Raw genomic sequence first — 26,614 nt, 5'->3', positions numbered from 1 at the left:
TTGACTAGTTAATAATTCTATTTAATGTGGAGTAGGCATGGAAGTTCACTTTGAAGAAATTAAGGTAAGTTTTTTTAACTTCTTCCGAAGGAGGGTGATAATTAATGGTTTTATAATAATTCCAATAACTTTCTTTAAAATAAGATTTTGTGTTTCTAATTAGTTTATACATTTTAGAATGATAGCCTTTTTCTTGAACTGTTGGCGTCTGCTGACTTCAAATCAAAGGGGGACTGCAGGTGACAGCTGAATGGGTGGGGTCAATGGGAAGGGGTACGGCCAACTAGAAAGGGGAGGAGCTATGCTCAAAACAACAAAAACTGTAACTTTAATTAAGTACGCTGCCCTGGGTGCCAAACTGTCATTATGAGAGTCCAATCAAGACAAAATTAAGTGTAGAAGAAAAAAATATATATATTTCATTGCATTGGCTGCATGACAGCTTACCTAATATTTAGATGGAAACAAAAAGGTTGTGAGGCATGAAAAAATAAATTACTTTTTAAATACATTACTGGAATGCCAGTCAAAATCAAGTATAAGAAAAACAAGCAGTACTCAACTCAAACCATTTCTCCTTGCACTGCAGTTTTAATTATAATTTATATTCAGCTTTATAAAAGTACCAAGTAACATGCTGAAAATAGCAATCTTTGTGATACCTCCACTTGTAAAAATGTTTTTAACCAAACAAGACCTGCTGCCTGATAACAACTATCTACTTGTTTCATGGGGAAAACATGATCAAAGTAAAAAATGAAAAAGAAACAAGCTCAAGATACATTGCTTAAAGGATTACTGCACAGGTCATGGACCACACATGATAGATTTGCATTCTGTTTAGTTTACAGTAAAGCCTGCAAAGATGACTGCAAGTCTCCAACAAATGTAATGAGCTTCTTAAAATAATGTAATCTTGTCCTTTATTACAAATACTATCATATGCATTTCAATACCCAAGGCTTATACGTTATGTAGTTATGTAAGTTTTCTCTGCATGGCAACAACAGAAAGTCTTTCAATGTCGGCAATTCTTTAACAGTATGCTTATTAAAGCTTACTTGCATCTTACAAGTTACAATCTCAGACAAGCTTACCTCATGGTCATTAAAGCATTGCTACTTAAACACAGAGCAACAGGCACTTTCTGAATAATAATAAGCATAAATCAACAGTATAAAAATATGACAGAAACCAGAACATTCTGCAAAATCAAGAACCAATGATAAGCCACTGTAGTACTTGTGTCTACCTTGGATGGGGGGATACTTTGCACATTTACACTGCATAACTGCTCCTTACCTTGCTTGGACACATCCAGAGTCACTACATGGGGGAGTGGGGTGCAACAAGTATGTCACAATTTGAAATGTGTCTGGCTGACTGTGATGGCCCTGACTCATTTGTCATACCTCTCAACTTCAAGAAATCTGGACAAAGCCATACATGGAAATGGGACTAAAGCCCAAAAATGACAATTTTTAAGTATTGCTCTTATAAACTTAGTAAGATAATAGAATAGTAGGTTTTGTATTATGAATTTTCTGAGGGGTGTGAAATCAGAAACTCATATGTCTGTCATTATTTTCTAACTTCAATCTTTAATGATTTGCCACTAATTTGACAGAAAACCACAATTTTATGAAAAATGGACCAAAAATGTGATGCAAAAATATAAAATAGCCACACGATACAGCTGGGAACCTGTCAAAGAAGGGACACGTTTTTAATATTAATACTGCTAACTTGAGCAGCTGACAAAATAAAAGAATCTACATGCATTTCTGAAATAAAAGTAATCTTTAACTCTGATTATTACAGTTATTTATTAATTGTAAACCCTCCACATTTTCTTCCAAAACTGCCATTTTGTGGAGGGATTATTAGGGGAAGAGCAACATTTTGATCCAAAATCAGTGACAGTTGAGAGGTTTGGATATACCTAATTCTATAAAGCAATTTATTTGCATGTACCTCTCAACCTGTTAATGCAGTAAATCTGGACAAGGCCGAATATATTGGGGAAACATACAAACAGTGCTAAAGATTGCTCTTGTATAAACTGAGACAGTTGATAGAATAACAGGTCTTGCTTTAGCATGCATTTTTCTGAAGGTTATGAAGTCTGAAACTCAATGTCTGTCATTGTTTAGTGACTTAATTCCTAAATGATTTGCCAGAAAACCACAAGTTTTATGAGGAACAAACCAAAAATAAGCAAAAATGTATTAATTCTGTGAAAATCTGGACAGTTGAGAGGGGTTCAGCCGGGGCTGTCTTTGAGTTTGCTGCCCTTCCCCCTCAAAAAATCATGGTCGAATGGAGCCTCCCCCTGCAGCCTTTCCAATGTTCCATTACTTGGCTATTTCACCCCATTTACCATAAACACTAATGTGCATACTGATTTACTTCTACGATGATTTGGACTTCATTTGAAAGTTTTATTTTGCATTTTACAGCACAAACACTAAGACATCTGCTAAACAAAGCAATGCAGTCTCACAATGAAAACAGACTTAGCATTAAAACCAAAACCTTGAAACAGCATTGAAACCCACATTCAAAGAAAATACATCTGGCTAGTGGCAAAGATTAACTTTGGGCTATTTTCAAATGATAGGCCCCTTGTACATGTGTTCTGTGATGCACCTTCCTGATTGTATTAAATTATATTCCTTGTACAATACAGTACAGTTGTTAGAGTGTGTTTTAAATTTATTGTTTTGAACATTTTTTTCCAGTAAACAATGAAACAAAATGCATGCACCAGTAATGACAAAACTCCTCAATTGAGAACATTTCCATCATAAAAGCCTTCTCAAACTTCTACAATCCACCAGTATCAGTAAATATGCACAATCTCTGCAAAAGTAAATGTCATTTAAATAATTCCACATTAACAAGATTTGTAACTAATGAAGAGGTTGCTGCTAGCAAACAACTTTATATTTCAATATATAATAATATTCAATATTTATTCAATATGTATAAGTGCCTGTTGCCCTTGAGGAATAAATTGGCTATATTACATTAAAAAAATAAGCTAGTAATATTGCAATAGGGAATGGATGGCAAATAACTGATGGGTTCATAGTTGCTAGGTATCTTCGGCAAAGAGGACATTCTCAAGATGGCAGCATCCACCCCATTTACAACAGTACAATATCAGCAGTGCATCTACATACTAAGGGGGTTGAACCCACAGCCTTCTGCATCAAAAGCAAGTACACAACTTGTGCTGTTAACAGTGTAAGCAGACTCAGCATAAGCAGCACTAAACGTCACTTCCCCTGCAGCTCTCAGCTCCTTGTAAAATCTACTTGACACTCAGCTGTATCTCTCAACTTTGCAGCACAAGAAATCTGGAAAGAGCCATAATGTATTGGGAGGGACAAAAGCCAGGGACACATTTTAAACATTGCTTGTATAATCTTGGAAAGTTGCTAGAATAAAATGCTGTGTTACCACCATACATTTCACTGCCATGTCGTGAACCCAGGTTGCTGTGCAGAACAGTCAGAGCAACATACCACTATGCCAAATCAGCTGTTTTGTGAAAGAGAAGAAGACTGAAAGTTAAATGGCTACTATTTAGTCAATTCAGTTCTCACCATAGCTGTCAACCTCTTCGCACAAAACACCTGGACAAAGCCAGTAATGGGGGAATACAGCCCTCAAACATATTCAGTGAATTCAGTTCTCACCATAGCTCTCAACCATAGCACAAAAAACCTGGACGAAGCCATTAATGGGGGAATACAGTCCCAAAAATAGGGACAGATTTCAAATAGTCATCTTATAAACTTAGAAAATTGCTAGAATAAAAGGTTTTGTGTTACTATGTACTTTCTGAAGAATATGAAATCTGAAATTCAAACGCCTGTCAATTTTATTTATTTAACATTTGTTAACCAGAAAAGTCTGACTTGGAACAAAAGCCAATTTTCAGCAGTGACCCATGGAGAAATACTGCATACACATGCCTTTGTAACATGGGAGGACACCAGAGCAAACCCACACAAAAACTGAGAGAACATGCAGACTCCACACAGAAAGCACCCCAGCCAAGAATCAAACCAGAGAACCTCAAGCTGTGAGGCAACAATTCTACCACTGTACCATCAACTATTTAAGGGATTAAGCACTCAGAAACTACAGATTTTACAAAGAACAGAACAGAACAAAAAATGAGGCAAAAATCTCCAAAGGTTGCACAAAGGGTACTGGGTAGGGAGTTCAGGCTCTTGCTACCTGTAGTGAAGGTACAGGGTTCAAGCACCACCAGCAGGTATCCTGAGTTCTCTCTAGCCATAGTTATGCATGTGCTGGCAACAATATTAATCTGTCTGTTGTACAGCATGCAGTGTAGCTTGGCATTTATCCCAAAATGAATGCTCTACAGTCTTGTTTCTTCACATGGAGACAAAAGTCTCAAGTTCTGTGATGACTGCATATCTCTTGTAGATACTCTCGTGAGTGTGCCATTGTAGCCATTAAAGCTAGTGGACTAAATAGATTTGTATCCCTAAAATGTCACTGTAACTGTAGTTCATTGCACATGGTTTATCAATTAGTGAGCAGGATATTTTCTCAGCACAATAGACAGAAACAAAACAGGACATACACTGCATGACATACCACAGGATTTTCTTACTTTACAGTTTATCAAGGCATGTGACTTTCATGCTTTGTTAACAGTACAACATCACATATTAATGTACAACTTAAAGAAATCCCATAGTATGTAATGCCTGCAGTTGCCGTTTCTTGAGTGCCGCTCAACATTATCAATATGCAAGAGATACGAGCGAGACATTCAGGATGTCAAACGGAAATCAGCATACGTCATTTCCCCACCCGTTTCCCTTGTCAGTCATTATGGACACACCCACTAGTGCATTGAATTGGGTACAAAGCACTTCACTAACACAAAAAATAAATAGCCAAATTGCATTTCGTTTTTTTTTTAAACTGTGTGTTCTGTCACGAAAGGGTTAAAGTTCATGTTAACAGATCCTTCTGCTAATGCACATTGAAGTCATTGTTAGGCAGCTCAAGCACAAGTCTTGTTTCTTGTCTAAAAGTTGTTTTCTAGTGCGGGAAAGTGACAGAAAAGAACTTGGGAAGGTTTTATTCTTGCATACTGTCTCGTGCACACTAGCTTAATTGAAAAAAAAAAATTAAAAAACTGGCATTTAACAAAAGTGACCTAACACCCAAATTATCATATAAGGATACCAGAACAAATAAAGAAATGCCAGTCCAAAGCCCTTCAATCTTGACAAATGTTTTAGAACAATGTTTAAAGATTAAAGTTATCATATGTTTCCCTAAACATATGCAGATTTAACACATTTCTGTCCATACTAATCAATGTCTGACGATGTACACAAGAAAGATAATCAGTACAAAAGGGGTATAAGTGCACTGTTGGGTTTAAAATGAGAAAAACAAAGCTTGAAATGTGTTCATTTATACTATTCCTATTTCTAACAAAAATTTGTCTCGCTCTAATGTAACCAGTCTAGCTAGAGATGTAATTCTCAAAATATGACCTATACCAATACTAGCCTTAGGTTGTAACTTCTTAACTTCATTTAGCCACTAGTACTCACTGAGGGGGGCATTTTACACAAACACACACACACACACACACACACACACACACACACACACACACACTCCTGCAGCAGCTTCCCCATCATGTGTTCGTGAACGAACAGTAATCACAGCAACATGAACCTGCAAAATCCAAACAGCAGCAGCTTTCTATCTCGTGCCTGCCAAATATCTCCCTGCAGCTTTCCCATCCTGTGTTTGCGAACGAAAAGCTAAGTAAGTTAAAGTAACTTCACATCAAGAAGAACCTGCAACAAGCTTGCTTTCAATACAATCCTCTCTCGTACCTGACAAGTCTCCCTGCAGCTTTGAAAGCTTTCCCATCCTGTGTTTGTGAACGAAAAGCTAAGTAACTCCACAGCAACCTGCAACAAGCTTGCTTTCAATACAATCCCCAGCAAAGCTTGCATTCACGCCAGAATGCATACTTCCAGTTTTGCGGCTCTTTCCTGGAGCAGTCCAAGACTGCTGACTCTGCAGTCCGATCCCCTTCCAGTCTATGCGGTTAGCACCGCATAGACTTCCGGGGAATCAGCAGTCTGCCTCCTTCTTCCTGAATCTGGACTGGTAAGGCAGCAGTTCAGATTCACTTTGTATAGAGGATTTGGATGACTGCAGGACTGTACCATTGTGGTTCACAGCTGGGGAGGCTGCAGTCATGCAGTCCGATATCACGAGCCGCCACTGATAGTATGAGAGGTAGGAAGCGACTGGGAGCTATAGGGGTGACCATATCCTGTATCTACAGTTTGAATGTCATGTATGGATCAGTCAGAAATTGGGATCTGTTGGAGTGACCACATCCCCAAACTGCATTTTGTGGATGCCCTAAATGGCCCCTGTCAAGATCTGGGGTCAACTGGGGAGACCATATCCCATAGTATAGTTTGTGAATGCCATGTAAGAGCCATAGATGTGTTCATAAGCACAGAAATCTAAGATTTGTAGAAGAGCTGTTTAGAAGGCACAGGAGTGAAGTACCCAAGTGTTCCATCCATTGCAGGGGACCCTATTAAAGAACAATTAATATGTTAAGTACTTGTGCTATATTTTTATTGTTTTATTTGAATTGAGAGACACTGTACAGGTTAAATGATTTATTTTTCTATAACTAATATATTTGTATTAGTCTGCTGTACATTTAAATATGTAAAGTTTTAGGTAATAAGAATCTCTTAAGGAAGATATTTCACTGTTTCTAGAAACTTTCATTCCTCTTTTTATGTTAGGTGTTTGGTTACTGTTTGTATTTGAATAAAAGTAGATGACTGAGCCTTTTCTTCCATTGCCTTCTCATGCTGTAATTCACTTTTAAGTATAAGTTGGTTGGCTTACTTGAAGCAAAACTACAAAACTTTTAAAAAGCTTTAGTAAAGTGTAATTTTTGGATTCTGACAAGCTAAGAATTATGACAATATTGATTTTCCAGTGTTCTTTGTTAATGTTTGCATAGTAAATCTATGCTGACATTTTTAATTTAGTAATGCCTTTATTTTGTAATTGTTGTTTAAATATGGGGAGTTTCTTACTGTGTTTCTTTTATTGTTAATGTTTTTCTCCTTTATATTCAAGATGTTTTTGTAAAGGGTACATGTTAAGTTGTCAATCTCGCCTTCATTCTTGCTTGATGGGTTCGGAGCCGACCCTCGGCTCCGACTCTGCACTTGCTAAGCTCGAGAGTCACTTTTACCAGCTCGAGGCAGCCCCATATCCCATGATGCAAGGCGGTAAGTACCCAGATCTCGCTTTGCGCTTCGCTGATGAGGACCTCCTTTTGCCAGCTCCTGGTAAGTGTTTATATTTAAACTTCTAGTCGCCCCAATCAGAGAAAATCTACTTTTCTGTAGAATTCTATCATTTTTAGTTAATTGTCGGACCTTTTCTGACTAACTTTATTTTTCCTTCTTCATATTTTTAGTCAGGCCTTTCTTTCCCTCCCATCCCCCTGTCAGGGTGTGTGTGTGTGTGTGTGTGTGTGAGGTTTTTACTTCTTATTCCTTAACTGTAGTTGTCTGATTCGGGACTGTGTGTGTACTGTTTGTGGATACAATAATGTCCAAAGAACAGAGGGTCTCAGAAGAAGTGTGACTCGTGCTGTCAGAAGATGTCTCTGACAGACGGTCACACTTCTTGTTTATACTGCCTGGGACCTCTCCACCTGCAGGACTCCTGTGCAATTTGTCACTTTTAGCCAGAGAGTCCTGCAGGAAAGGAGAAATAAGCTTATTTTAAGGGGTCTCCTTAAACCGAGGCTCTCGGGAAAGCTTTCTAAGACTAAGGCCCAGGCTTGTGTCTTAAGCGAGTCGAGATCGGCCCGCTGGAGCCGATCCGATTGTCCTCCGGCACCGATGGCTATCGGTGCCGATACTGTTACTGTCACTTTGGTGTCTGCTCCGACTGGCTCCGACCACCATGTGGCTCAGGCTTCGGTGTCGGCTACCAGCTCCGACACCATTGTTTCCTGCCTGTATCGGCTCCGGAGCCATACATCTGGAGCCGAAAAATTATCGGCTCCGTCTGGTTCCGTGGGGTCTTCGGCTCCAATGATTCCTTCGAGGAAGAGGTCCAGGTCTCCCTCTTTGGAACTGATACTGTCGGCTCCGGCCTCACCTCTTCTTTCGGAGCGGAGCCATCGGAGCCGATCATCGAGGTCTTCCAGGTTGTCAGACCATGATTTAGAGAGGGTAGTAAGCAGATTGTTAAAATCACAGGCACTAGCCCAAATGCTTCATAGTCCGTCTCAACAGACGACCATTAGTCCACACCCTCTTCAAATTCCTCCTTCGACTCTACCCCAGAGTTTGGAGCTGGAGTCTACAGGAATGGTTACTGCTATGGCTGAAGGCCAGATTACCCCCCCCCCCTTCTGCGCCTTCAGCATCTACTCTTATCTCCTCTTCGAGACCTTCCTTGGAGGGATTTGGTGGCCGGGCTTCCCTGGTCTGCTCCGAGGGGGTGAGTGGCATCAGACCATTGTCCGACCCCGCTCTTCCCCTTAGAGCTTCGGCCTTGGTGAGCTCGTCTCCGACATCTTCCTCGGAGCCTTCCCTTTCGGTGGGCCCGGGAGTCCCAGTTTCTTCGGAACGGGTTCTCTCGGATCTCCCTGGGAGGAGCCGAGGTGATGAGGAGTGTGCTGGCCCCTGGGCTCAGTCAGCAGTCTATTCCTTTAGTTCCTCCCTCTACGGTGCCTGTTGATATCTCTTCCCACTCTCTTGCGCCCGGACCGAGAGATCCACCGCCTCAGGTTTCCCCACTGGGAGGAACCCTCTTCCGAGGATTCTCCTGATCCGCAGCAGATCCTCCGCCAAGAGGACTTGTAAGAGGAAGCACCTAGACTCCCTGAGTCTATTACTTCGGATACCGACTTAGATGAGTCGGAGTGGTCCCCAAGATCCCCCTCTGAGGATGTCTCCTTTTCAGACATCCTAGAACTCCTGAAACAGAGGGGAAACTAGCCCACCATAAATCCCTCCGATGATGAGATGGTATACCTAGAGGCGTTTGGTTCTCGACCCTCCACCTCCTGGGTGTCTCCGCCTTTGACCCCTCATGCAGGTTATCGAAGGCTTGGGCTTCTCCTGACTCCGTAGAGCCAGTTCCCAGGAGGCCTTCTAAATTTATTACGGCCCCTTCCGAACAGCAATTCCTTACAAAAGGTGTCCCGGTTGATGCCATGGTGGTGGAGGCCACCACTAAAAAGGAACTTGCAGATCCTTCCGTACCAGTCCATCCTCCTAACAAGGATTCCAGGACCATGGACAGGTATGGTAAGCGGATGTTTTCCTCAGCGACCTTTGCCATGCGTTCGCTGAACTATTTGTGTCACTTCACCAGACTCCAAAGGGACATCCTTAAGGAACTAGGTGAAGTAGTACAGGATCCTACAACTCAAGGGGCACAAGACAAGATTGCTTCTCAGCTAGGAATCCTTAACTGCATAACCAACTCCTCCATGCGGCTGATTTCGTATGCAGCAGATGGTAGAGCCGCAGGCACAGGAGTGGCTCTGAGACGTCAATCCTGGATGCGGCTCTGTAATTTTGCTGATCCCTTCAAGGCATCCTTCACGAACTCTCCCTTTGATGGGTCAACTTTGTTTGGTCCTCAAGTGAAGGATACATTGACCAGGTGTGAGCAGGATGGCAAGACTCTTTCTGCCATAGGGGTCCGTTTTTCCACCCCTTTTAGACCTTACCCCAAAGGACAGAAGGGTGGAAAGATGTGGTTCCGCAAATCCCAAGGAGTCACGCCGGATACACGTGGTCAGTTTACCCCTAGAGGCAGAGGGGTAATAACAGACGCAGAGGCAGAGGGGGTCCACAGAACCAGGGAAGCAGAGAGTCTCTCTGACAAGCCCTTCCAGCATCCCTGAGGTGTTGCCCGACTGTCCATCCTTGGAGGCAGTCGGGGGAAGATTATCGCTGTACCCACAAGCCTGGCTTTCCCTCTCACAAGACAGATGGGTACAGTCAATCATATCCGAGGGTTACAAAATTCCTTTCGAGGAAAGTCCCTTCAATCACAAAAATTCCCTTCCAGATGTGCCACCCGGTCTAAGGGAAATCACAAAATTAGAAGTATCAAATCTTCTACACAAAAGGGCCATTCAGCCAGTTACAACAGACCATTCAGAGCCCGGAATCTACTCAAGGTTCTTTTTGGTCCCCAAAAAGACGGGAGATTGGAGACCAATATTGGATCTCAGCAGACTCAACAAGTCTGTGAAAAAGACGAGATTTCGAATGGTCACACTTCAATCAATGTTGCCCTTCCTGGGCAAAGACAACTGGATGTGCTCAATAGACCTTCAGGATGCGTACTATCACATAAAAATTCACAGACGCTCCAGAAGGTTTCTCCGCTTTCGGCTGGGGTCCAGTCATTTTCAATTCAGAGCCCTGCCCTTTGGTCTCACTACAGCCCCCAGAGTGTTCACCAAATGTATGGCAGTGGTCACGGCTCACCTGAGACGCCAAGGATTCCAGGTGTTTCCGATCTCGACGACTGGCTCCTTTCAGCCACCACCAGGCATCAACTTCTCCAAGCCAGGGATTACACCCTAAATCTCTGCACTCAGTTAGGAATTTCGATCAACTACGAAAAATCCTCCTTGTTGCCCTGCCAGTCTATTACTTTTACAGGCGCAAATTTAGACACTGTTCGGATGTCAGCAACCCTCACAGACCAAAGGATTTCAGATATCCAAAGTCACGTGCGGATCATCCTCGCCAGCAAAAGGTACAAGCCAGACTGGTCCTGAAAGTGTTGGGCCTAATGGCAGCGCCATTACCATTCTTCCCTTGGCCCGCTTCTACATGCCTTCTTCAATGGATGTTGTTCGCCAGTGGTCTTACCAACAACTTCCCATGCGCCACCAAATCCTGGTGACACAAGCTTGCAAAACCACCTATCCTGGTGGATTTCTTCTCCCCAGATTCATCAGGGCAGACCCTTTGTATCCCGGCCCCGTAGCCACAGTCACTACGGACGCCTCCCTGATCGGGTGGGGGTCATTATCAGGGCAGGATTGTTCATGGACGTGGCAACTGTTCGAATACCACCTGCACATAAATGACCTAAAGATGAGAGCAGTGCTTTTAACGCTGCAAGCCCTCAACGACTTTCTTCCCTTGGGAACAATTGCAGTTCACACGGACAACATGTCTGTAGTATGGTATATCAACAAACAGGGCGGAACCAAGTCCTACCCTTGTGACGAGAAGCTCTCAGACTCTGGCAATGGGCGATCTCCTCTCATCGGTTTCTGGTAGCAACGCATATCCCTGGGAAAACCAACATTTTAGCGGACAGATTGAGCAGAGCTATTCTCATGCCTCACGAGTGGTCTCTCAAACAATCTATAGTGGAGGAGATTTTTCTAGAATGGGGCCGCCCATGTTGCGATCTTTTGCTACTCCCCAAAACAGCAAATGCCCAGACTTCTTCTCTCTCTTCCCACTGCCAGGCCATCCCCCCAGAGACGCTCTTACCCAGGATGGGCCCAGGGACTTCTTTATGCTTTTCCTCCTTTTCCATTGATTCCACAAGTACTCCAGAAAGCCACCGTTTTGAGAGCCAAAATGATTGTCATTGCCCCCTATTGGCCTCGACAAATTTGGTTTCCGTTCCTCCATCGTCACCTATTGGTGCAGCCGTGGCATCTGGACCCAGTGCCAGACCTTCTGATCCACCAATCGGGTCACCTGCATCGGTCTATTCCTTCTCTCAACCTCACAGCTTGGTTGCTCCACTTCCTTCCCTAGCCAGGCTTCCTATGATCTCTAACCCGGTTAGGGATATTATAGTGGCTTCTCTTAAGTCCTCTACTAGAAGGATTTATACCAGCAAGTGGAAATGCTTCTCTTGTTGGGCAAAATCAAAGAATATAGATCCCTTTACTGCCCCTGTTCATGCAGTTTTGGATTTTTAGCGGAAATCTTTCACTCGGGCTCTTCATCTTCCACGGTTAAAGTTCAGTTGGCTGCTATCTCGAACTTTCATGCCGGGTTTGCAGATCACAATATTATGTCCCACAGGCTTTGTAGAGCCTTTCTAAAAGGGATTTTTCTCCTTAAACCTCCTGTCAGGAGTCCTCCTCCTCAATGGGACCTAAATCTAGTGCTGACATCCTTAATTCTTCCTCCCTTTGAGCCAGCTGTTTCATGTTCTCTGAAGTTTCTTTCATGGAAAACACTCTTCCTTGTCGCTATTACCTCGGCCAGGAGAGTGTCAGAACTTCATGCCCTTTCTGTTCGTCCCCCTTATTTGGTCTTCCACAAGGACAGGGTATCCTTGAGAACTAATCCATCCTTTTTGCCTAAAGTGGCTTCAAAAACTAATTTGAACCAATCTATTGATCTCCCTGTATTTTTCCTAATTACTCCAATAGATCGGAACAAAATTACATTATCTTGATGTTCACCGCCAACTCAGATATTATTTGGACAGAACAAAACAATTCAGGAAATCCGATCAGCTCTTTCTTTCTTATGCTGAAAATAAGAAAGGCCTTCCTGTTTCCAAAGTGACCTTATCTAGATGGCTTTCTTCCACCATCTCCGAAATCTATCAGCTCAGGGGCAAACAGCTGTGCTCAAAACCAAAAGCGCATTCCACCAGAAGTTTAGCCACATCCACAGCCTTTCAGGCTAGACTCCCTGTAGACACTATTTGTGCAGCAGCCACTTGGGCCACTCCTCATACCTTTGTTTCTCATTACAAATTGGATTTGGTCTCCAGGGATAGAGCCAGTTTTGGTTCTACGGTTCTCAAGAGTCTGTTCCATTGAGCCACCCAGTATAGAGGTGCTAGGACGGTCCCATCAAGCAAGAATGAAGGCGAGATTGACAACTTAACATTGAGAAGTTATGTACCTACCATAACGCTCCATGTTAGTTGTCTTCTCGCCTTCTTTCTAACGACCCTCCCTCCTACCCCCTTGCCTGGACAGACCTTGTTCTCCTTTGTCTGGAAGATTGCTTCTTTAGGCACCAGTTAGTTACCTGGTTCCCTTTTCAGCCCTTCCTTAGGGTAATTGCTTTCTTTCCTCAGTGGAAAGTTTTTTTTCTGTGCTAGGTGTGTCTCCCTATAGGTACAAACGAGATCTGGGTACTTACTGCCTTGCATCATGGGATATGGGGCTGCCTCGAGCTGGTAAAAGTGACTCTCGAGCTTAGCAAGTGCCGAGTCGGAGCCGAGGGTCAGCTCCGAACCCATCAAGCAAGAAAGAAGGCGAGAGAAGACAACTAACATGGAACGTTATGGTAGGTACATAACTTCTCATTTGAGCCAACTGACCCAACTACAAAATTAAATTAGCAGTTACTGTCACAGTAAAACTGTAGCCATACAAATATGTCTAGTTCATTGAACACATAACTGTACTTTTTGTGGCCCTTTAGATAGTGGAATCTAGCAGTTCTTTTACAGTCATGATACTTCAGTCATTCCAAAAGAAAACAGAAAATTAGAATTTGCTACCCGTGTCTAGCTACCAGATATAGCCACTAGTCTTGGCAAGCATTGTCCGACTTTGAATAACAGTGCCTTTTTTTTTTTAAGGGCACATACAGTATTTGTCATCCATCATCAAAGACACCAAACAACGACTAAGGAGGAAATATGGAGTTCAGTACCTGCTAGATTCAATCCGAACTCATTATGGGTGAGTAAGCAGCACTTATGGATAATAATTAATTTCTGCTGTTGTAAGGTAAGAGTATCTCCCATTTGTTGTCAGCTGCTGGAAATTGCTAATAGTCCTAGTGGTTTATTTATTTTTTAAACAAAAACATCAGTATTTAATTATCACTTATGGTATAGGCAGTCATACATTTATATAAATGAAAGCAAACCACATTGACATATTTTCAGTTACAAACATTATGCATCACATATGATCTTCTATACAATGTCAGTCAAACATTACACAGCTCATTAATTTCCTGCCTTCCAATAAACCTCATTCCTCTTCCAAAACATTATTCTTCATGTATTGCTCCCACAGCTTCATCTTTTTCTATGTAATTGGATCCTGCTCTTTTCTGAAGGTCTCACTCCCAGTTCTTTTATGTCTTTTACTGTATTCATTACTAATAATATGGTTGGTTTACAATTTGATTCCCATTTTCTAGTAATAGTTTTTTTTTTTTGGCAGCCACCATAATTAAACTCAGCAAGGCCTTACCATGTCTAGGCAATTCACATCCTGTATCACAACACAAAAATATAATTTTCTTAGTTGCACCAATTTGCATACCCAGTATTTCTGAAAGAGTAGTCTGCAGGGAGTTTTTAAAAGTCTGCCGACGTGTTACAATTTCAGAAGTATGTTCCAAATTACATCTTTCTTCATCATTACACCTTCAGTATTTGCAATCTACCTGAGGAAAAAATGTTTGGAGTTTGCTTGGGGTATAACAATACTTAGACAAGTACTTCCATAAATCTTCTATACTTTGTTGCATATATGGGAGCCATACATATATCCTCCCATTGTTTTTTGTGAATTGCTTATCCAATCTCTTCCCAATCCTTTATAACCAGCTCTGATTGATTCCTATAGTTAATCATGAAATATTTTATATGCTGTACTAATTATCCATGTAGCTTCTATTCTAGATTCTACTAAAAACTCTACTAATGTTTGTCTTTCACTTAGGATTCCCCTCTTCCTTACCGTTTGCCTGTACCCTGGTATCATTCCTTGATAAGGATGGGAGTCTCAACCCTGCAGTCCAGATGTATTCTTGGCCTGTTCCCATTTCCACTCGGTACCTTGGTTCTTTTTCCAGTTAAGGACTTTTTAGTGTTGTGGAACATTTTGTGACAGTTTCATGTCTTTTGGGGACATTAAATAAATAAAAGATTAAACAAAGGCTAGGGCAGTAAATCATACCCATGCATTAAATTGTTGAGTCACACCTATACTTAACGGGAAAATTATAAATGAAATATCCAAGTTTAGGAATTAAAATGTTCTATTAATGAAATGTGGGATAAAACAAAATTTCAGAAGAGAATAACAAAAACTGAGAAACTCGAAGCTTTTCATTATGGATTTGGATAGTAGGATATAAGCAGCAAAATGTTTTACGTGCTTTAGTCGTACATACAGGTCAGGTATATTTTTATCAACCAGAAGAGATGCTATGAATGATAATTAAGAATTAAAGGTCTTAATTTGAGAGGGTAAGGGAGCAAGAGTTAAGTGTAATGAGTTTATTCTCCACAAAGAACAAGGTAGTTTAGGATTACCTGATTTGAAGGGGAACCTTAAAGCTTCACAGTTAATACTCGCATGCATAAATCAAGCAAAAAAGATATAAATCAAAGTAGAAAAGGTCGATGATAAAATGAGGGAAGGTGAGTTTGAGAGATAAAGAGAGGCTAAGGTTATGGATGAACGTCATTAAGAAGAATATGAACAATTATTCTGAATATTTCATTCATAAAGTATCAGGAAGTATTTATCCCTCTTTTTCAATGGAACTGGTGATGGTAAGATGTACTTCATTAAAAGAAAAAGTGTGTCCCTTTTCACTAATATCCAGCACTAGAGTGCAGGACCTTCCTTTCAAATTACTGGGCTAGTGTAACTGAGGCCACCTTTGGCGGACGTAACTGCAGTGGGTAAGAGACTGTGCACAATGTTTGTCCTTGGTTGCTTATATATTGGAAGCATCTATAGGATTGCTGTGCAGTTATCTGCCCACTGAAAAAGCAACTAAAATCAGAAGGACGTATTCTCATGGCTTGCAGTTACTAGGTTTCGTAGGATAGTGATACTCACTCATAACTAAACAGCATTTAGTTTAAATATGCTGTGGACTGAGTATGTGAACAGTGTTATCTAAGTGCTTACTGTTAATGTGCATGAAAATTCAAGTGTTGCATAAACTGGTCCAGTACTCCTTTCACTTAAATCATGGTGCTTCCTATTGTAGCCTTCTGTGTATTAGACTGCCTTATTTTTGTTAATAAATAGCTGATTTTGAGTAAGGATGCTAATTTCTTTAAATTTAATTAATGCTTGCTTTTTGCTTTTCAGATTCCAGAAGGAGAACCACATTACAGTAGATAATGTGAAGACAATACAGAAATCGTTATTTGGCTTGGTGAAAGAGTTCTTCTCAAGAGGGGTTTCAGGAGAGGAGCTGCACAGTATCATATCTTACATGGCAGCTGTAAATGATGAAGAGCAGGTAATCCAGCTACTACCAGGGTTAAAGAGATTAGGTTAACTTGTGTCTACTATTCGTAAAACTCAACAGCAGTAAGCACTTTTCTTAGACAAGGTAATACTGAGCAACTTACAGTCCCACACATATTGCCTGGGAGAGTCGACTGAGTTTGGTTACTTTTGTAGAACTTCAGTATGGAGAGTTGTTGTAGGTGATATGGTAAGAAAGCTTCCCTGTGAAGTACAGAACACTGACTTTTTCCCCACAGATAAAGGCTGCTTAGCCTGCATAATCTGCCAATAGTATCTACTGATCAGTCTGCAACTCTGTTATCCATGTTTCTGTGACTTCGTACACGTCACCAAAAACACCTGTGTAAACCCCATCCCTTCCTTAATAATAATCAATGCCTTTGAGCCTGTGGTTTCCTCAGAAAGGGTGCTGCATATATTTGCACATTTTACATTTAGCTCTTTGCTTCTGTGTTCTTAATTCTGCTTGTTTGTTTTTTTTTTTTTACCAGTAAGCAATGTTTTGTCCTCTTTGACTGTGTTAAGTTCCTTTAAGTGTTGAAACGCGTTTGTCATGTGCCATATTTCTGTTATTTTTCACGTGTTTTGCCTATAACACTCCTTTAAGTCTTTCAGCTTATTTGTCTTCTGGTACAGAAACTTCACATTTTTTTGTTGTCCTTATTTAGACACTTCAGTCTTTTTAAAACAGTTCAGTTTTTTTTTAAATGCCTGGAATGATCTTATATTGTCCATTCATCCATCTCATTGGTTGAGGTATCTGCCATTGAAACAGATTTGAGCTGGCAAAATTTTCATAGATGCTTCTCCAAGGAGTCTCTCTCTCTCTCCTATCTCCAGTAGTGTCATGGATATTTATCACAAATCCAAAAAAAGAGCGAAGGACCAAGTGCATAAAAGGAACCAGTGTGTGTGTTTATATATATATATATATATATATATATATATATATATATATATATATATATATTCATTTCCTTATAATCAGGAATTGATATACAGTGGTATAAAAAGTTTACACACCCCTGTTAAAATGCCAGGTTTTTGTGATATAAAAAATGAGACTACAATAAATAATTTCAAAACTTTTCCTTCTTTTAATGTGACCTATAACCTGTACAATTCAATTGAAAAATAAATAAATTGGTTGGGGAAAAAATAGTAAAAATAAAAAATGTACAAGACTCTGGTTCCTTAATTGTGCACACCCTTAGACTAATACTTTGTTGTGTGTGCACACCCTTAAACTAATACTTTGTTGAAGCACCTTTTGATTTAATTACAACACTCAGTCTTCTTGGGTAGGAGTCTATCAGATTGGCGCATCTTAACGTGGCAGTATTTGCCCACTATTCCTTGCAAAAACACTCCAAATCTGTCAAATTGTGAGGGCCTCTCTTGTGCACAGCTCTCTTCAGGTCACCCCACAGATTTTCTATTGGATTTAGGTCTGGGCTCTGGCTGGGCCATTGCAAAACTTTAATCTTCTTGTAGTGAAGCCATTCTTTTGTTGATTTGGATGTATGCTTGGGGTCATTGTTGTGTTGAAAGGTGACATTCCTCTTCATCTTGCTTTCTAGCAGATACCTGAATGTTTTCATAGGTTCATAGATTAGTACTAAGCTAACTGCCCTTGCGAGCCATTTTAAGCCTAGCCAATTATCCCTTGTGAGACTCAAACCCTGCACCTTGTGTTTGTAAGGCAAACACCTTAACCATTAGGCCATCCTCCCAACCCTTTTGAGCCAAAAGTGACTGGTATTTGGAACTGTTCATAACTCCCTCCACCTTGACTAAAGCCCCGGTTACAGCTGAAGAAAACCAACCCAAAAGCATGATAGTGCCACCACCATGCTTCACCGTGGGGATGGTGTTCTTTTGGTGATGCAAAGTGTTGTTTTTGTGCCAAATGTACCTTTTGGAATTGTGGCCAAAAAGTTCAACCTTGGTCTCATCAGACCATAACTCATTTTCCCACGTGCTTTTGGGGGACTTGATGTGTTGTTTTGCAAATTTTAGCCGGGTCTGGATGTTTTTCTCTGTAAGAAAAGGCTTCCGTCTTGCAACCCTACCCCATAGTCTAGACATATGGAGAATACGGAAGATTGTTGTCACGTGTAGTACACAACCAGTTCTTGCCAGAAATTCCTGCGGCTCCTTCAGTGTTGCTGTAGGTCTCTTGGCAGCCTCCCTAACCAGTTTTCATCTTGTCTTTTCATCAGTTTTGCAGGACGTCTGGTTCTTTGCAACATCACTGTTGTCCCATATTTTCTCCACTTTTTGATGACTGTCTTCACTGTGTTCCATGGTATATCCAATGCTGTGGAAATTTTTGGTACCCTTCTCCTGACTGATACCTTTCAACAATGAGATCCCTTTGATGCATTGTAAGCTCTCTATGAACCATGGCTTTTGCTGTAGCAGACAACTGAGTAAATGTCAAGAAAATCCTACTAGGACAGCTGAACTTTATTTGAGGTTAATCTGAGTCTCTTTAATTGATGGCAGGTGAGTACCCAAGAAGACTGAATGCTGTAATTAAATCAAAAGGTACATCAACAAAGTGTTAGTTTAAGGGTGTGCACACTTATGCAACCAGCTTATTGTACATTTTTTTATTTTTTATATTTTTCCCCTAACAGATTTGTTTTTCAATTGAATTGTACAGGTTATAGGTCACATTAAAGGTGGGAAAAGTTTTGTAATGATTTATTGTGGTCTCATTTTTTATATCGCAAAAATCTGGCATTTTAACAGGGGTGTGTAAACTTTTTATATCCACTGTATGCTGATTACGCCCCAGGTGAGCAGAGTTCAGTCAGTGTCAAACGCACTGCAAAGGCCATGTGGAGAGGATGGCAGTAAGAGAATGACACCAATTTACCCATCTTGGGACAAATGAAGTGGATAGCCCCATTGCTGTGCTGCCCCATACCGAGCAGGTGAGAGAGTGTCATGACATAGTGATGGGAAGCATAGAGACATACTTCAGTGTCGCAGGCAAAGTGAATGAAGGTCTGTTCTTAGAGATTCTCTAGAGCAGCACCACTTCCAGCTTTCCTAAGATGAGGGGAGTTAAGTGTGCAGGGTGTAGGACCCCCCTCGTGCATGACAGACTGCCAGTACCCGACTGTGGCCTGCATTGGGGAAAGATGGGCTGATAAGGTTTCACCTCATTCAAGGAATGAGTATGCATTAAAGAGCTCATCCTTATCAAAGAATGAATGGGCTGGCTTTTGCCTCGGATGGAGATATGATGGGTCAATGTAGTGTTGGGGGGGCCTGATGGGTGAAGGTTATGGTCCAGAAAATGTATAGGAATGGATGTATGCATTCCCTCCATTTCCCCTAATTCAGAGGGACCCTCTGAAAGCAAAGCTAAACAGGACAAAATTGATTTTATTAGCACTCACTTGGCCAAGGCAACCATGATTTTGTTTGCTTATGAAACTTACTTCTCATCCATCTCTTTATATCCCTTTGGGCAACACATCATTAGTGTAAGAGCAAGGCAGAATAATTCTTGCTTTTGGTCTTGAGAACAGAACATTGAACCTGATAAAAAGTGGTCCACCTTCAGTAAAATGTAGGACTATATGCCACAGGCATTAGGACCACTCAGCATCTGGATATTTTTTATACAGTTGCTCTCTCCCCCCTTTCTCCCTCAGTAATGATTAATTCCTAGTTCTCTAGTTCTTCATTGTTGCACTTTGAATTTGGACATGAAGTGCATCTTCAACAATTGAGGGGATTTTTTTTTTTTTGTGGGTCACTAAATTTCACTTTCTATTTTTGCTTTCCATGCTGTGTTTCTCTTCAGGTGACCTCCTTCCTTCCTTTCTTTCTGTATTTCCTAGTGTTTTTGCCAGTGCTTTTAGGCCAGCTTACTCCCTGTGTCCATAATGTAATGTAGACCCTGTGGACTTTCCTTCCCTGTAACACAAGACATAGTGTGCCCCTGCACTGGGTGCCTACTGCCTAATGATGGTTAGAGAAGGGCATTTCCCTTTATGTTCCCCATTTGCCATGGTTTCAACTGTGTGACTGGCAAACCTATAAAGAAGATTAACATGTATTTAGTGCACAAAGCTCTATCAGTGAAATTGCAGTCACACCCCTCCAATGAAGAATCCATTGGTGAAGCAGATATTTATGTTTTCCACAGACCCAAAGACACTTATAAAGACGTCCATGTAAGAGAGGGGTTTCTCGGTACAATGTTGATCCTGCTTAAAATCACACAAGGGCAGGGAGAGACACCAGTGGAACTACTGGAAATCATTTTTTTGGTTGATTCTTTTCCCCTCTGTTTACCTTGGGATCTTACACTGAGGATGGCTTTGCCCCTTACTCTACTAGTCCTGGATTTTGTTTACAGTAAATGGGCTAGGGCCACACTGGTTCTGTGTCTTCTAGAGATAAAGCCCTAACTGCATTTCAGAGCAATCCGAGTTCTCTTAGTGATTCAGAGGAATAGAAGAGTAGGAATGAGTGGCAAATGCCAGCTCACCTACTCTGCAGGGCATACTTGTGGTTCAGTATTTTGCTGCATACAGATGAAGGCTTGTGTTGATGGCAGCCCTCATTAGTATGTTTGTAGTAGCACTCACATGCAAGTCGATGGTATTGTGGACCCTTGCTATGGCACGATCACCCATGTTAGCCACCAAAGTGTTCCATTTATGAATTAATGGAAGAACTATAGATGATGGGAGTCTACTTGATGCTCTCTTTAGCCCTTTATGTTCTACTAGGACAGCCCAGATGTCCTTCTATTCCCATGTTGCAGTATTCATAATATGAGGGAGATTCCTCCTAAGCGACCCGAACGTCCGGCCTATATACCAAAGACTTAAGCTACTGCAAGGTATGTATGACATTGCACATAATACAGCTGAGCGTCGGACATAAAAGTGACATCTGCACATACCATCCTCAGAACTGAATGCCCCCAGTCAGACCTTCTCTGCTGCCAGTCTGAACGACAGCATCCAGACAACCGTATGGTCACCAAAAGTTTTTCTTCTATTCAGATAAGTGCCCCATTGTGGAAAATCTTTTACACTTTTGCTACTGCATGCTTGTTAGAGTTTAATGTCATCCAAGAAGGGCAAGTGCCATTTTGGAAGACAAATTCCAAACAGACAACCATGACCAGTGTTTTTTTTGTCTGGGGTCTGAGCACAACTACAAGGCCTGTGCCATCTGTCAGGCATTCGTTCATAAAACTCTCTGCAGTCATCTGTCTACCCTTAAAATTTACAGAAAAAATCAGAGACTTAAGAGGTTAGCGTTAGGTGTGGAAGGTACTGCTAGACTGTTGGGTGAGCCTCCGAAAAAAAATGTTAAGCAGGTAAGGCCTGAATCTTTGGCTGCACCACTTATCACAGATATTCCTCTCGAGGCCAGTGAAGGCCCAGAGGCTCATACGGTTCTGGATCCTTCTCCTTCTGTGGGTACTACTCTAGAAGCCACTAGAGAGAGTTCCCACACGATGTCCATGGAGGTCTTGCAGACGTCTGGTATGGGGAACCACAGCTCACTTCTTCAAACATTCAGCGCAGTACCGCTCCTGCCCCTTCCATCAGGGTTGTGCCGACATCTGATGTGGAGTCCAGGCCTTTGTTGGCCCTTCCTTCCCAGTCTAGGGTGGGTCTTTGTTTTAAGAGAAAATAAAAACATGTTTCTCCCACTCAGGATCCTTTGCCTGACTGGCAAGCCTTCTCTCAAGGGATTTTGAATGGCTTCCTGGCACTTAGGCCTTCTTCTTTGCTACTTTCTACACCTGCAAGCCCCTACCTTCCCCCTCCAACTGCTGAGTTAAAGGCATCTGAGGAAGATGAATCCTCTTCAAATGAATCCCTGGTGTATTCCACTCAGCTAGACTCTCCATTGGAATATGCTTCCCCTGATGTGGTTCCAGTAGTGTGGATTCTCCAGTAGAGGATGCTTCCTTTGGAGAAACTGTCTCCAAAATGAGAGATTTTTTCAAATGGGAAAGCACTCAAGTCTCAGAGGTACCAAAGAGATATTATGACCTCTTGCAAATTGACTCTCCTGCTCCTTCAGCCATCCTGCCTGTCTTGCCAGCCTTTCAAGATGCCTTCCTTTCTGCATCTAAACATCCTGACTCTCAAACCCCTGCACCCGAGAGGCCAGACGGGTTCTATAAGGTTCCTGTTGACAGCAGCTACTTGTATAAATGCCCTCTTGCAGACCCAGCTGTGATCTCCTTGTCTGCTGATAAAACTTCTAAGTTACTGCCCTTCATCAATCTTCTGCCATCTGATAAGTACAGCAAGATTATGGAGAGAATTGGGAAGAAGGTATGCATCTCTACCACTCTGGCCTTTAGGGCTATTAACCTTCACACACACATGTCCAAGTATGTTTTGTCAGTCTTTTCACAAGCAGCCAAGTTGCTGAGAGATCTCCCAGACTCTGCAGCAAAAACCCAACTCTCTTCCCTTTTGGGGATTTCTTCCCAGGTGTGTCTGCAAGATCAGGTGCATCTGGATCTATCCTCAGGAGATTTTCCTGGCTGAGATTGCAATCTTTGCCTGAGGACTTCAAAGCAAAGATCATGGATGCACCTTTGGACAATTCTGCTTTGTTTGGTTCTAATACTGCAACCCTCTTCAAAACCCTTCAAGAGAAAGGGAAAAAACTTCAAGAGCTTAAACATATCTTTGTCTCTCCTGTTCCTAAATTTCATAGGAAATATCCCTCTAGAGCAAATTTTGCTAGAAGGAAAACTTCTACTCCTTCCCAACAACACAAGAGAATAGGCAGGCAGATGCCTCCTGGGTCTCAGTCTTCCTGTGCTCAGAAGACCCCCTTTCTAGACAAGCCAGGTAGTCTGTGGCGGGTCTACTATAGGACCTCGAAGGTTTAATAGCTCGAATGCATATGGATCGAACCGGGTCTATATTAGAACACCGAACATCTAAAATGTTGAGTGTTCTAATATCGACCCTTTTTCAGCGAACGCTAAATATATCGAAGAAACAGAAAATCAAAATTTTTCCTAGGGAAAAAATTTGGATGTTCTTCATCTCACATTGCTGCAGTCCTTACATATGGGTAGTCCGCTGTCCTCGGTCGGCCCGAATACCAAAGTATTAGGCTGACGTCGGTCAAGGCGCTTAAAACTGACATCAGGACGTCAGGGTACAAAAGCGCATGACCGACGTCATTTCCTCAGTCTTTTTTGCCGCATGGTCCGTTGCAGAAGCAGCGTTGCAAGTGCCGTTCGGCGTTCTGAAATTTTTCAATTCGAGTTTCAGACCGAATCCAAGTTGGCTAAGTACCCGTTGGGGATTATTTTGTTTTTTCTTGCCTCAGTGTTTTACCGGATGTCAGAAAAAGTGAATAACTGTATTTCTTGTGGGAAACAGATACCGCATAGGGATTATCATTCTTTGTGTATTCCTTGTTTGGGGCCTGAGCACGACGTTGTTGGGTGTCGCTTTTGTGCTAGGTTCAATAAACGCACTATTGCGAAGGTTGGATTGTGCTAGGCTGGTCTTTGGGAAGCGGTGCAATTATAATATGCCGCCGGATTCTCCGGCGCCGCTTCAAGAAGCGCAAAGACAAAACAGTTAAACCCAGGCAAGGTGAATCGTCCGTTCCGGACGCCGGTTCTTTAGAGGCTTCAGTGGAACCGGTGGTTCCGACGGAGACTTCTCTGGAGTCTCAGGGGGAGACTTTGATTTTGCAGGAGGTGGTCTCTCAGGAGGCAGGTCAGGCTGAAGGGGCTTCCCAAGTTACTGTACTCCCTCCCTTCCTAGGGTGGTTAGGCCTTCTCCTTCTGTTTCCAAGGCTTCTCCCAGAGGCAGGCCAGTTTCAGCTTCTGTTGGTGTCACTCCTAGTTCAGCAGGGTCTGTGCCTAAGAAGCACATGCTTAAAATGGCAGAAGATTTAATTACTCTGATTAGAGGTTCTATGCCCCCTCCTGATAAGAGGCCTAGGGTGGAGCCAGAGTTGGGAAGTTTTGAGCAGGCTTCGGATATTTCAGAGTCTTCAGCTGAAGACTTGCAGGAGTATTCTCCTTATTCTGATTCTGATGCAGATGATTCCACTCATTCTGCTTCTCCTCCAGAGGATTTTTCTTTTCAGAGACACTTCATTCTATGAGGGAACATTTTAAGTGGGAAGGTCAGGACTTCTCTGATTCTAGGAAAAGGCTTAGGGAGTTTTTGTTACCCCAGCATAGGCCCTTGGCTATACCCCCTGTTCTGGATGTTGTGGAAGATGTGTTTGCAGAGGCTTCACTTAATCCTGATTCTCTGCCTCCTGCTCCTGTTAAACCGGATAGGTATTACAGGGTGCCTGAGGCTCATAAATATCTTTATAAGAGTCCTAGGGCGGACCCAGAAACTATTAGTCAGGGACCTAAGGGTGTCAAGGCCTCTGTTGTAAAAAATCCGGTTCCTCTAGATAAAGAAGCCAGAGCTTTGGATAGATGGGGAAAGAAGGTCTATACATCTTCTACCTTAGCTATGAGGGCTTTGAATTGCCAGTTTCATATGTTGAAATATCAAAACTTTCTTCTTTCTCAATTGAAGTCTAAGGTGGATGCTCTGGCGGAAGGTATTGAGTGTAAAGAGTTGCAAGATTTGGTGCATGTCTCTGAACAAGTGGGTAAGCATTCATTACAGTGTGGTTTTGATGCTGTGCAGGCCTCGCCTAGGGTGGCTGCCACTGGCTCAGTTCTTCGCAGGCACGCCTGGTTAAAGGATCAGAATTTATCTGACCATGTTAAGACAAGGATTTTGGATGCTCCATTGCAGTCTGATGTGTTGTTTGGTTCACCTGTGGAATCAGTCTTGAAGAAAATGGAAGACAAGGCTAAGTCTATGCAGGCTGTTAAGGATTTTTGCAAGTTCAGCCTCCAGTTTAGTAGGAATTGGCCTGCTAAGGGGTGGACGTATCCTTCTTATGATTCTCAGTCTAGGGGTAGATCTAGACGTGGTAGGGGCAGAGCTCAGAGTTCTTTCAGTCCTAGAGCAGGAGTTCACCTGCACAATCTTCGGTGAGGGCAGGGGCCAGTCCTTTCGTAAACAGGCCCAATGACCTACTTTTTCAGCTGCCAGATCCTCCTTGCCTGGCAGCACCTTTGGGAGGAAGGTTAGCACTCTTCAAGGAAAATTGGATGTTGATTACCCAAGACAAATGGGTATTGGATATCATACACCAGGGTTACAAGTTTTATTTCCATACCTTGCCTCCTTTCAAAGGCATGCCGGACGTTCCTCCTCAGCAAAGACTAGAGGCTCGCAAACAAATTTCTTTACTACTTCAAATAGGGGCCATACAAACAGTTCCTCTGCCAGAAGTGGGCCTAGGATTTTATTCTCGCCTGTTTCTAGTACCAAAGAAAGGAAACACGTGGAGACCGATTTTGGATTTATCCATCCTCAACACATATCTGGACATTCCCAAGTTCAAAATGTTAACGTTACAACAGCTTTTACCTCTGCTGGGCAAAGACCACTGGATGGTGACTCTAGATCTCAAAGAGGCTTACCTTCATGTTCCTATCAGGCCCAGTTGCAGGAAGTATCTGCGTTTTCGGGCTGGGACTTCACATTATCAGTTCTCTGCATTGCCCTTTGGCTTATCTACTGCCCAGAGTGTTCACGAAGGTTCTGGCTCCAGTGGTAGCTTTCTTCAGGCTAAGAGGAATACAGATCTATCCTTATTTGGACGATTGCCTGATACTGGCCCAAGAAAAGGACAAACTTCTTCATCATTTACAGTATGTGATGGCAGTGTTAAGATGCCTGGGGTATTCTGTGAACGAAATAAAGTCCAGTCTAGTACCCTCTCAGGACATGTGCTTTCTGGGTGTGAGACTGAATACAGCATCCCAGATGGCCTTTTTGACCCCAGACAAACAAAAGAATCTTTCTCTCTACTTCCACCAGTTGTCTCATCAGTCCAGGCTGACTGCAAGGACAGTCCTTCAAGCCTTGGGGTTCATGGCATCTTGTATTCTGGTACTTCCCAATGCCAAACTGCATATGAGGAAGCTACAATGGTATCTCAAGAATGTATGGACACAGCACTGCCAAGATTTGGACACTGTCATTCAAATAATACCTTGCATTCAAAAAGGAATTTTTGTGGTGGGCTCAGGAATGTCACCTAAACAAGGGACTCTCTGTGACCCGGCCAGAGGCGAGTCAGATTTTAACGACAGATGCCTCAGACAAAGCTTGGGGAGCTCATCTAAGTGGAAAATGGATACAAGACACGTGGCCTGCCAGACTTCAA

General features: G+C 42.2%; 1 protein-coding gene across 1 annotated transcript in view; it reads left to right on the top strand.

Annotated features, from left to right (window-relative positions):
• Nucleotides 1-26,614, top strand: part of NBEAL2 (neurobeachin like 2) — a 3,059,867-nt gene that overhangs the window by 1,877,327 nt on the left and 1,155,926 nt on the right. The window contains exons 22-23 of the mRNA XM_044066003.1: nt 13,681-13,783; nt 16,169-16,322. Of these exons, the coding sequence (XP_043921938.1) occupies nt 13,681-13,783; nt 16,169-16,322 (257 nt within the window). The remainder of the gene's footprint in view (nt 1-13,680; nt 13,784-16,168; nt 16,323-26,614) is intronic.

The sequence above is a fragment of the Protopterus annectens genome, chromosome 3.part0, assembly GCF_019279795.1.
Source record: "Protopterus annectens isolate FY-2018-M chromosome 3.part0, PAN1.0, whole genome shotgun sequence".
NCBI classification, from domain to species: Eukaryota; Metazoa; Chordata; order Ceratodontiformes; family Protopteridae; genus Protopterus; species Protopterus annectens.
This window is presented reverse-complemented; position numbering and strand designations above follow the sequence as displayed.